The 13419-nt window shown below is 35.9% G+C and overlaps 1 protein-coding gene across 4 annotated transcripts in view; it reads right to left on the reverse strand.

The window, feature by feature from the left end:
* Positions 1 to 13419, reverse strand: part of ADK (adenosine kinase) — a 570201-nt gene that overhangs the window by 103801 nt on the left and 452981 nt on the right. For all 4 annotated transcript variants that reach the window (XM_054503670.2, XM_054503668.2, XM_054503669.2 and 1 more), the window contains one exon: positions 4926 to 5040. In XM_054503670.2, the coding sequence (XP_054359645.1) occupies positions 4926 to 5040 (115 nt within the window). The remainder of the gene's footprint in view (positions 1 to 4925; positions 5041 to 13419) is intronic.

Below are 13419 nucleotides of genomic sequence, written 5' to 3' on the forward strand. Positions count from 1 at the left end.
ATTGATGGAATGTATCTCAAAATAATAAGAATTATTTATGACAAACCCACAGCCAATAACACGCTGAACGGGCAAAAGCTGGAAGGATTGCCTTTGAAAACCAGCACAAGACATGGATGCCCTCTCTCGCCACTCCTATTCAACACAGTATTGGAAGTTCTGACCAGGGCAATCAGGCAAGAGAAAGAAATAAAGAGTATTCAAATAGGAAGAGAGGAAGTCAAATTGTCTCTGTCTGCAGATGACATGACTGTATATTTAGAAAACCCCAGCGTCTCAGCCTAAAATCTCCTTAAGCTGATAAGAAACTTCAGCAAAGTCTCAGGATACAAAATCAATGTGCAAAAATCACAAGCATTCCTATACACCAATAATAGACAAACAGAGAGCCAAATCATGAGTGAACTCCCATTCACAATTGCTACAAAGAGAATAAAATACCTAGGAATACAACTTACAAGGGATGTGAAGGACCTCTTCAAGAACTACAAACCATTGCTCAAGGAAATAAGAGAGGACACAAACAAATGGAAAGCCATTCCATGCTCACGGATAGGAAGAATCAATATCATGAAAATGGTCAAACTACCCAAAGTAATTTACAGATTCAATGCTTTCCCCATCAAGCTACCACTGACTTTCTTCACAGAATTAGAGAATATTAAATTTCATATGGAACCAAAAAAGAGCCCGTATAGCCAAGACAATCCTAAGCAAAAAGAACAAAGCTGGAGGCATCATGCTAACCTGACTTCAAACTATACTATAAGGCTACAGTAACCAAAACAGCATGGTACTGGTATGAAAACAGATATATAGATCAATGGAACAGAACAGAGGCCTCAGAAATAATGCCACATATCTACAACCATCTGATCTTTGACAAATCTGACAAAAACAAGCAATGGGGGAAAAGAATCCCTATTTAATAAATGGTGCTGGGAAAATTAGCCATATAGAGAAAACTGAAACTGGACCCCTTCCTTACACCTTATACAAAAATTAACTCAAGATGGATTAAAGACTTAAACATAAAACCTAAAACCATAAAAACCCTAGAAGAAAACCTAGGCAATACCATTCAGGACATAGGCATGGGCAAAGACTCATGACTAAAACACCAAAAGTAATGGCAACAAAAGTCAAAACTGACAAATGGGATCTAATTAAACTAAAGAGCTTCTGCACAGCAAATGAAACTATCATCAGAGTGAACGGGCAACCTACAGAATGGGAGAAAATTTTTGCAATCTATCCATCTGACAAAGGGCTAATATCCAGAATCTACAAAGAAGTTAAACAAATTTACAAAAAACGAACAAACCACCACATCAAAAAGTGGGCAAAGGATATGAACAGACACCTCTCAAAAGAAGATTATTTATGCAGCCAACAAACATAGGAAAAAAACTCATCATCCCTGGTCGTTAGAGAAATGCAAATCAAAACCACAATGAGATACCATCTCATGTCAGTTAGAATGGTGATCATTAAAAAGTCATGAAACAACAAATGCTGGTGAGGATGTGGAGAAACAGGAATGCTTTTACACTGTTGGTGGAAGTGTAAATTAGTTCAACCATTGTGGAAGACAGTGTGGTGATTCCTCAAGGATCTAGAACCGGAAATACCATTTGATCCAGCAATCCCATTACTGCGTATATACCCAAAGGATTATAAATCATTCTACTATAAAGACACATACACACATATGTTTATTGCAGCACTATTCACAATAGCAAAGTCAACCCAAATGCCCATCAATGATAGACTGGCTAAAGAAAATGTGGCACATATACACCATGGAATACTATGCTGCCATAAAAAGGATGAGTTCATGTCCTTTGCAGGGACATGGATGAAGCTGGAAACCATCATTCTCAGCAAACTAACACAGGAACAGAAAACCAAACACCGCATGTTCTCACTTATAAGTGGGAGTTGAACAATGAGAACACACGGACACAAGGAGGGCAACATCACACACCAGGGCCTGTCGGGGGGTGGGGGAGCTCAGGGAGAGATAGCATTAGGAGAAATGCATAATGTAGATGATGGGTTGATAGGTGTAGGAAACCACCATGGCATGTGTATACATACCTATGTAACAAACATGCACATTCTGGACATGTATCCCAGAACTTAAAGTATAATAAAAAAAATAGGTTTAAGGCACAATGATTCCTAATTAGTCTTTTAATATGTGTGTTAGCACTGCCTTGTGCCATTCTGGAATGTCACTTATGGTAAATTAAGGGACACTTTCCCTCCCTATCTTCCATTAGTATTTTAATGCTAGGAGGTGGGAAAAAGCTGATCCATATTCAAGAGGAAAGGAGGGAAAACAATAACAAATTGGCATCTCTTTTGTGAATTGCCCCACAGGCCAAGCATTTTTATGTTCTTAATCATTATTAAATGGCTTAACATGACACCCAGAGCCTGGCGAATGATTGCATCCTGACATGAGAACGAATTACAAATGAAATGAAAGATCAAGCCGTATTAGAGGACTGCTTCTGGGAAATGAAAATCTTTAATTCTCTTTTATTATTGACATTTATTTGGCTGCAATGAATAACAACATAGCAAAGAGATTCGGCTATGCTTGTGCACTGAATAGCTTATCCCAGGGCTCAAAACTGCATTAACATTTATCATGTTTGCTTTTGTAGCTGACACCACTGAACAGATTCTCTATCCATCTTGTATTTATCATGCATTGCAGATATAGTGCATCCTCTGATTTAAGTTCATTTTCATATGGTAGGAACAGCAAAGATTAGCCAGTGTCTTTCCTCAAATAAATTCCAGCTTGTAAGCATTCCTAAGAATGGCTTAATAGATTTAATAAAGAATAAAATGAGTTCACAAGGAAATACAGTCACAGGATGGGGAGGTTAATTTTCAATTTTGGGAAAACTGCAAATTCACAATAAGGAAGACACTTGTACAGTATGTATATCTAGAATATACAAAGACTTAAAATGAATGTCTCCACAAAGAGCAACCAAAGAATATTTTGTAAATCTGAAGGTAGTACTACAATTCCTATAAGAAGCCTGTATGTTTTTCACTTTCCTAAACTGTCCACTGCTAAGACAGGAATAATCCTTATACTATAGGAAGAAAGCAATTCAGATAGTTTGTATCAGTGCAGGGATATCTTTTCATGGTTTCTTTTCTCTCTTGTACAAATTAACAAGGTGGTTCTTCTTGCCACCACAATAAAAGATTGCTAGTACTTGTGCCTTTGCTTACTTGATCCTCTTTGACTCCATTGCCCTCCGTTCTTTTTTTTTTTTTTTTTTTTTTTTTGGAGACAGGGTCTTGGTCTGTCACCCATGCTGGGGTGCAGTGGAGAGATCATAGCTCAACACAGCCTCGAACTTCTGGGCTCAAGTGATCTTCTTGCATCAGCCTCCCAAGTAGTCAGGACTATGGGCATGTGTCACTACTCCCTCAGCTAATTTTTTTTTTTAATTTTTTTTTGTAGAGATGAAGTCTTGCTGTTACCAAGGCTGGTCTCCAACTCCTGGGATCAAGCAATCCTCCCACCTTGACTTCCCAAGGTGCTAGGGTTACAGGTGTGAGCCACTGTGCCCACTTGTCCTCCTTTCTTTTAATCCTTCCTAGAATGTAAGGATTAGCAAGGATATCAATGTATCTTGGGAAAGCCACTCAACATCTCTGAATCTTGTTTGAAATTTTTTTTAGAAAACTTTTCTTTCTTTTTTTAAAGTTTTAATTATGGATAATTTAAAACATATCCACAAGTGGAGATAATAGCATAATGATGCCCCCATATATCCACTGTCTAGCTTCAACCATTAATTCATTACCAGTCTCATTTCATTTATACCCTCACTTTATCTACCACTCAATGAATTACTTTGAAGCAAATATTTTTTGAAACAAATCTCTGAATCTTGCTTTTGACTATTCTGAAATAAGAAAGTTGATCCATATGTATCTATGTATCCTATAACATCATGTTATAAACCTCAAATATAAAGAATAAAATTTATTTTAAAAAAGAAAGAAAGAAAATACCTTGACAGTAATTTCATCTTTGGCCTGTTTCAGGCTTTATATTTAATTCAACACAAATGTACTTCATATTCACTATAACATCTTTTTTCAAGATTTACTGATCTCCTGAGTCAATACAATCCATATAGTTTGCACCAATAGATAAGAACTATATTTTACTTTGTACTTATATGTTATAAATATTATTTTAATTCCCAGTTAGATCTTTAAGGTTCCTATTTTATATTTCAGTGTTTAGCAGAGTACTGAACAAACACATAGGTAATACTAAATTGCTCCAGTTTACAATAACTAATCAACTGATTGGTTTTAATCTGAATGGTACAGACAGAATTAAAACATTTATATTTTGGTTTTAATAGTGGGTAGCTCCATATTAACACTATTAATCATTTTAATCAATAACATGTTTGCTTACTAGATGAAATTCCTGTTTTATGAGTGCTATAAAATAGATGGTAAAATAAAACAAAAAATGAAATTTTCTTCTTGAAGGAAAAATGGAAAATGTAACTTAGTTCTGGATTTCATTTGTTCATAATTGAGTAAATTTATTTTACTCTAGTGTAGGTATTTTATAAATGAAATATATTCTTTTATTCAGGAAAGATATTTCTTGATTGACAAAATCCCCAAGATAACTAAGTAAATAAATTATATCAAAGTGGTTTATTTAACTAAATGTTAATAAACTATCTTCTTGAACATGAAATCTTTTCTACTGAGATACAGGGTAGAAATATTTATTAAAATAAAATATTTTATTTTATATATTGTATATGTATATTGTATATATTAGAAAGAATACAGAATTTTTTTGTAATTGATTAATCTCCATAATACTAGATCCATCACACATTTCCCACATGTACCTGTAGCCATTATAGTGTCATCTCTCCCTTGGGTGAAGATCACGATTCGCTGCCTCTTTGAGTTCATCTTTGGCAGGGCTTGTGTCTTTTTGGCTATCTCTTTAATGTCTTTAGTCTATTAATAGAAGGAAGGAAAAAATTCTCATGACCAATAAAATAAAACAAAACTTTATCAGTAGATTAACAATTTAGCTTCTAGTGATCAAAATAAGAGACCTGCATGTCTATTAAGAGACATTAAAAATTTCTTTAACCATATACAAAAGTAAATAGAATAGCACAGTGACTTCCAAGGAACCCATTAATGATCTACACAAATTTAAAATGTATGATGAATCTTATTTCACCTATATCCTCATCCACTTGCTTTTCAGATTATTCTAAAGTAAACCCCAAGAACTATATATAATTTCATCTATAAATGTTTTAGTATATATCTTTGAAAGGCAATGATACACATAACCACAAAACTATTATCACACTTCAAAAATTATTAACAATGACTAAGTATCGGCAAATATCCAGGCAGTTTTCAAATTCCCAATTAAAGAGGTTTTTATAAAGAGGAAAATTTAATTATTTTAGACGTTTACAGAACATAATTATGCTGACTTTGGAAAAAATACAGTTCTTATAATGTCAATTTTTCAAAGGACTGATTTGAGAGAAAGAAATGCTAATCCTTTCCTACAAAGACTTACTTTTCTTTAAAAAAGATAAAGTTTAAAAAATGACAAACTAATTGTCAAACTCTGATGCTGTTTTTCACACCATATAGGCCATAAAGTTTTACTGAAATCTTTATTGAAGTTTTCTGAAATCTTGAAACCTAACTCTTGAGCTAAAGGCAGAGGTTTTAGATCATCTTTTCAACCATTTTGGATAATTTGAAAATCCATGTCTGTATTCAGTGGGCTTTTTAAAACTGTCCATAGTTTTGGGCTTTGCTAACAAAACTAGTTTATTCTATCACTATGCAAACTTCCAACAGTTATAGAGAAAGAAACACCTATCAGAGGGGAAATATAGCTGAGCAGCATAAATAAAGTATATATAAGAGAACAAATAGAGCATATGAGAGAGAACATTTAGGCAAGCAAAGCAGACAAGTCACAATGGTTTGCAATGGTTACAAACATCACCAGAAACTGGCATTTTTAAAGGGATGACAATTTGTGGTGAAATATTTTTATATTGTTTGTTCACTCAATATTTAATAAATTCCAGACAATATATGAAACTAAGCTTCTAATATACCTAACAGGATGACTTCTAGAGGACAGTTGTTTCTGAAAAGAATAGCCATTTGTAGTAGGACAGTGCTGCTGACTTTTCAAACATGCTGACTATTTCGCTTTCGGTTGCTTATTTTAGAACAGAACTAAGCCTGAACTCTGATAAGATGAGAAGAAATTCCCTCAGTTTCAGGAGACAGACTTTTAGAAATGACTAGTAACAGCTGAAAGGACCAAAAAATGCCATGTAATGTCTTCACTCACCTAAATAAGTGTACACACATAATTAAAATGACTCATGTATATTTTGGCAATTTCCTTAGCACAAATATATTTTACTACTATAGGATTTGTGCTTGTGATTAAGTACAGCTCATATTTAATAAAGATAAGAGACAAACACATTCACTTTATCATCTTGAAAGCAGAATCTTATGAATGTACTAGACGTTCTTTAAAAGAAAGTCTTTCTTCAAGGTGATATAAGGAATAAATTAAGAGTAAGATTCTGGCTGGGTATAGTGGCTCACGCCTGTAATCCCAGCACTTTGGGAGGCCGAGGCGGGCAGATCACGAGGTCAAGAGATGAAGACCATCCTGGCTAACATGGTGAAATCCTGTCTCTACTAAAAATACAAAAATTAGTTGGGCATGGTGGCACGTGTCTGTAGTCCTAGCTACTTGGGAGGGCTGAGGCAGAAGAATCGCTTGAACCCAGGAGGCAGAGGTTGCAGCATGCAGAGATCATGCCACTGCACTGCAGCCTGGTGACAGAGCAAGACGCCATCTCAACAAAAAAGAATAAGATTCCATGGTTGCTTTCTACCAACCCTGTGAGAAGACATACTTTGTTGAGAGCTTTGGTAATTTAATCAAAGAAACGTTTCTTATGTCTCAAATTAAACCTCATAAAACGGCAATTAAAGGACAAAATAAACTTTCCAAGTACAAAACATAATTCTTCCCAGATGTATGTAAAACTTTATTTCTCCTTATACAGTAATTCCTCTCGTCTGTCCCCAATAGGTTCTTCTCCCTTACATTTAAGCTCACACATCTTAACAAACAATGAAATCACAAGGACTTTTAGAATATGACAGGCTTGGATTTACTATTTGTATGATTTGGGGCAGGTTAATAAACCTCTCTAAGCTCCATTTCCTCATCTACAATACTAAGAAAATGTTCACTTTAAAAGATTTTGAGGGATAAGTATGCTAAGATTAGTGGGCAAAAATTAAAGAAAACAGGATATTTACAGTCTCAAAGTATGTCCCCCTAAGATATTCATTACAAAAGGAAAAATCATAATGTTATAGTAGAGAAAATTGACAGACATCACCTTAACCCAGATAGATCAGTTTAGTGATGCTAAAATTAGTCGATAAAATAGAATGTTTCCATAGCCCCAAAGTAGTATCTCCTCCAAGATATTTATTAAATACAATGGGAATTACAGAGGATAAACTAGCAAACACCACCTAAACCTCGTGATAAAGGTTTAGCATCACCAACAATAAGAAACTGTGACACTGTGTACCTCCCTGATATGATGCACCAAGAAAGGAACATCACTTCTGTGGTTTTCCTGCCAAAAATGCCTAATCTCAATGTAATCATGAGAAAACATCAGACAAACTCAAATGGAAGGACATTCTACAAAATGACTGACCAATACTTTTCAAAAGTATAAAGTTCATGAACAACAAGAGTGAGGAACTGTCACAGATTAGAAGAGACTAAGGAGACATGACAAATATGCAATGTGGGATTCGATTCCGGAACAGAAAAAGGAAACTAGAGAGGAAACAGTTGAAACCAGAATAAAGCCTGTATATAGTTCAGTTATTGTAGTTCAATGTTAATTTTCTGTTATTCATTATACTTTGGTTATGTAAGATGTTAATATTAGGGGAAACTGGGTAAAGGGTATGTGGGAATTCTGTATTATTTTTTGTAATTTTTCTAAGACTAAAGTTATTTTAAAATAAAAAGTTAAAAATTGTTGTGAGGATGAAAGAAGATGAGGTAAGTGAAATAGCTTAATGCAATATTTAGCACATGCTAAGAACTTAAATATTAATTTATTTCCTCTAATTACTCTCATTTTAATACTCTCTAAAATGGTTACATACTTAGGTTGCTCCAAAATCGCTAGAAAGGGCTTCAAGAGTTTTGAGTATGGAACATTCAATTACAGTATCTACAAGGAAGAAGATGAAGACAGGGAGGAGTAAGAAGTATGAGTTGAAAGCTCATAAAATTGAGCTATGAGCCATGTACATAGCTCTAAAGTGCTCATTAAATCTTAACTTCTCTGGTCAGTAGGTACTCTTATTATCCCTATTTTATAGATGAAGAAACTAAAAGCCATGTATAAAGCTCTAAAGTATTCATTAAGGTAAGGCGTGGTGGCTCATGCCTGTAATCCCAGCACACTGGGAGGCGGAGGCGGGTGAATCGCTTGAGCCTAGGAGTTTGAGACTAGCCTGGGCAACGTAGTAAAACTTCATCTCTACAAAAAAATACAAAAATTTGCTGGGTGTGGTGGCATGTGCCTATAGTCCCAGCTACTTAGGAGGCTGAGGTGGGAGGATGGCTTGAGCCTGGGAGACAGAGGTTTCAGGGAGCTGAGATCACACCACTGCACTCCAGCATGGGCGACACAGCCAGACCCTGTCTCAAAAAAAAAAAAAAAAAAGAAAAAGAGAGAGAGAATGACATTGGAATTTTGATAGGGATTGCACTGAATCTACAGATTGCTTGAGCCCAGGAGGCAGAGGTTGCAGTGAGCTGAGATCGTATCACTGCATTTCAGCCAGGGCAACAGAGTGAGGCTGTCTCAAAACAATCAATCAACCAATCAATAAAATAAAGTACTCATTAAATCTGAACTACTCTAGGCAGTAGGTACTAATACAATATACCATTTTATAGATGAAGAAACTGAGTCAGAGACGTTAAGTAATGTGCCTAAGGTCATAAATATAAGTAGTGGAGAATAGACTAGCACCCACAGCCTGACTCCAAGGATAATACACTTAACCATTATTATAGTGCTTCTATAAATGCTAGCAATGTGCTTTTTGTTGTTTTTTTTTATCACAAAACTACAGCATGTTCATCCTAAACCATTTTCCTACCACATTCACAAGTCATTCCTGATCTTGTGTTTAAGTTTGCTATTTTTTCTTAATTAACTTGGCTGATATTTTTACTCCAGCGAATTTCAGTGGTTTTTTTTGTTTGTTTGTTTAGAGATGGAGTTTCGCTCTTGTTGCCCAGGCTGGAGTGCAATGGTGTGATCTTGGCTCACTGCAACCTCTGCCTCCTGGGTTCAAGTGATTCTCTTGCCTCAGCCTTCCGAGTAGCTGGGATTACAGGTGCCCGCCACCACACCCAACTAATTTTTGTATTTTTAGTAGAGATGGAGTCTCACCATGTTGGCCAGGCTGGTCTGGAACTCCTGACCTCAGGTGATCTGTGTGCCTTGGCCTCTCAAAGTGCTGGGATTACAGGCGTGAGCCATCGTGCCTGGTTGAATTTTAATTTTTGAGTTCCAAGATATTTTTCATTTCTCGCTGGGCATGGTGGCTCATGCCTGTAATCCCACCACTTTGGGAGACGGAGGTGGGCGGATCAGGAGGTCAGGAGATCGAGACCATCCGGGTTAACACAGTGAAACCCCGTCTCTACTAAAAATACAAAAAATTAGCTGGACGTGGTGACAGGGGCCTGTAGTCCCAGCTACTCGGGAGGCTGAGGCAGGAGAATGGTGTGAACCCAGGAGGCGGAGCTTGCAGTGAGCAGAGATCACGCCACTGCGCTCCAGCCTGGATGACAAAGCAAGACTCCGTCTCAAAAAACAAACAAAAAAAAGATATTTTTCATTTCTCAAAGTCATTTTGAAATCTAATCTCCTCTTCCAACATGTTAGAATGTGTGAGAGAAAGCTGTGTGCTTTATAGTAAAGAGCACCAGACATAGAGAGCTGAGCTCTGGTTCGGGCTACATAATGTATTAGCCATAGAGCCTTTTTTTTTTTTTTTTTTTGAGATGGAGTTTGGCTCTTGTTGCCTAGGCTGGTGTGCAATGGCACAATTTCAGCTCACTGCAACCTCCACATCCTGGTTCAAGCAATTCTCCTGCCTCAGCCTCCCAAGTAGCTGGGATTATAGGTGTCTGCCATCACACCTGGCTATTTTTTTGTATTTTAAGTGGAGACAGGGTTTCACCATGTTGGCCAGGCTGGTCTCGAATTCCTGACCTCAGGTGATCCACCCACCTTGGCCTCCCAAAGTGCTGGGATTACAGGCATGGGAGCCACCACACCCAGCCATATAGCCTATTTTTTAAATCTGTTGAACTGATATGGCAATACATGCCCTACCTATCTCTCAAGGTTTGTGCAAGTATGAATGTATTAATGATATGTTGGGAAAGGTTTTATAAACTGTGAAGCCTTTTATAAATGTAGAATTATGCTTTTATTGTCATTGGTGATCACATTGTCTTCCAAATCAAAGAACATACTCTCTTCATTCTTTTTTTTTTTTTTTTTTTAACCTATTTGTATCTTTGAATTGAAGATACATCTCTTTTAGACAGCATATAGTTAGGCCTCAGTTTTTTTATCCAGTCTGAGAATTTCTGCCTTTTTATCATGTTATTTACTCCAGATTAACATTATTATTAATACAGTTGAATTAATATCTGCCATTTGCTATTTGTTTTCCATATGTCATATTTTAAAAAAAAGTTCTATCCCTTCTTTACTGCCTTGTTTTGTATGAAATAGGTATTTTCCGATGCAGCATTTTAATTTCTTTTTTTTATTTTTTCTGTTACACACAACTTTATTATTTTGGTAGAACTACATTTCATTTTAATTACTAGTAGTGTTACTATTACTAGAAATTTTTTAAAATCATACTTTAATTTTTGGGATACCTGTGCAGAATGTGCAGGTTTGTTACAGAGGTATACACGTGCCATGGTGGTTTGCTGCAGCCATCAACCTGTCATCTACATTAGTTATTTCTCCTAATGATATCCCTCCCCTAACCCCCAACCCCACAACAGGCCCCGGTGTATGATGTTGCCCTCCCTGTGTCCATGTGTTCTCATTGTTCAATTCCCACTTGTGAGTGAGAACATGCAGTGTTTGGCTTTCTGTTCTTGTGATAGTTTGCTGAGAATCATGGTTTCTAGCTTCATCCATGTCCATGCAAAGAACATGAACTGGATTCCTAAAGGATCTAGAACAAGAAATACCATTTGACCCAGCAATCCCATTACTGGGTATATACCCATAGGATTATAAATCATTCTAATATAAAGACACATGCCCATATATGTTTGTTGCAGCACTATTCACAATAGCAAAGACTTGGAACCAACCCAAATGCCCATCAATGATAGACTGGATAAAGAAAATCTTCATTCTATTTTTAACCAGCTGGTTATACAAAGGTTAAGCAATCCTGTCACAGTCTACCTAGTTCTGTAGAAAACCAACTGTAGTGTTTCCACACATTGAGTCATCTAGCCATACCATTTTGTTTTGTTATCCAAATAGAAACTCCTTTAATAGTTATGCTGTTTATATGATGTGTCAGTGCCAGATTGATCTCATATTCCGTCCCCACTAACTCCATTCCAGTCACACTGGCCTTCTGTCAGTTCCTGGAGTACATAGTACGTTAAGTTCTCTCTCGTTCAGAGACCTTTATAGTCCTGTTCTCTCTGTTTGAAATTTGTTTTGCTGTTTGTCTTGCTTTTTTTTTTTTTTTTGTCATTGCTAGATATTCATATTTTTAGGGTCATTCCATAGCCGTCACAGCTAAAATGGGAACCCTTCCCACATTCTCTTTCACGGTACACTCTCTGGTCACTTCCACCTTGTCTTGGGGTCTGTCAAAGTGGTATGTACATAGTGAGAGTTCAGTAAATATTTGTTGAATAAATAAATGATTAAATGAAGAAAATTAGAAGACTAGGCTTATTGCTTTCCCTTAACTGAACTGTTCTAAAATTGTCCTCTTTTGGGGTTCAGGCACCTACAAAAACACCACTGCACTCTCTTAGCCAGCAGGGCCTGATTTAGGGTCTTATTTTCAGAAACTCTGAAACTCTGAGTGATCATTCATTGCACTATTTATATTTGTGAAGAACACAGGAACCTAAAAATCACCTAAGGTAATTCTTTGGTAATCAACACCACCTGAATACATTCTCTGTAGAATTCTATCCATGCTGATCAATGAAACTTTCTGTGATAATGCATATGTTCTATCCTGCATTATCCAATAAAGTAGTCATTAGCTACATAGTCTATAGAGTACTCAATATGTGCCTAGTATGACTGAAAGACTGAATTTAAAATTTTACATTTGATCTTAGCCAAAAGGCCGAGAAGTGATGAATTTTAAATTTTATTTAATTTTAATTAATCCTAATTTAAATAGCCACATGTGGCTAGTAGATGCTGTATTGGATAGCACAATTCCATACTTTTCTCTTTCAGTGGTGTAAGACAAAAGAATCCTCATTGGTCAGAGAAAGACTACAAGTCTAGGATCTTCTGGGTAGTCAGGGGCTATGGAGGAAGTGAAAAAAGGGAAAAGGATTGCTTTGTTCCCCTATGGGCAGAAGTATTATTCTTAGAGATCTAAAATAAAAAAAAAATGAAAATTTATTACTTGGAGTAAAAGGAAATAAATGATCCAATAGAGAAGGTATGAATTCTCTTCATCATTTGGCATTTACTCAGTTGCAGAGACAATGAAAATATAGAGAATATATATATTTAGGTTTTGAGGTATTTTCTTCACTTTATTTAAATCAATTTTCAATAGTTTAAAAAAGGCTTTATAATGAAACATGCTTTTGAGCACCTTATTTTTATTTATGTTCTAAAAATACGAACATTTAATCGGTTCAGCTCAAGAAAAGCTAGATTTAAAAACACACTCCAGTCTGAACTGATTTTCTAGAATAATAAAAGGCCTTATAAAACTTTTTACCCCAAGAATTGTCATTTTAAATTCTTAGCAGGTCTGTCATTTAAATCAGGCACAATGCAATTTTCCATCACCTATATATATATAAAAAATCCTCTCTTTTGCTTTGTGTTCTGCCCAGCTCCACTTTTTATCTCATTCTCCAGTGCTCTCCTAAGCTGCTGCTTCTCACTGAAAATTGCTGAATTCGGTTTAAATATTTTTTTTTAAAAAAAGTAAAGAATATCTAAAATTTGC

This window comes from Pongo pygmaeus, chromosome 8 (assembly GCF_028885625.2).
Source record: "Pongo pygmaeus isolate AG05252 chromosome 8, NHGRI_mPonPyg2-v2.0_pri, whole genome shotgun sequence".
NCBI lineage: Eukaryota > Metazoa > Chordata > Mammalia > Primates > Hominidae > Pongo > Pongo pygmaeus.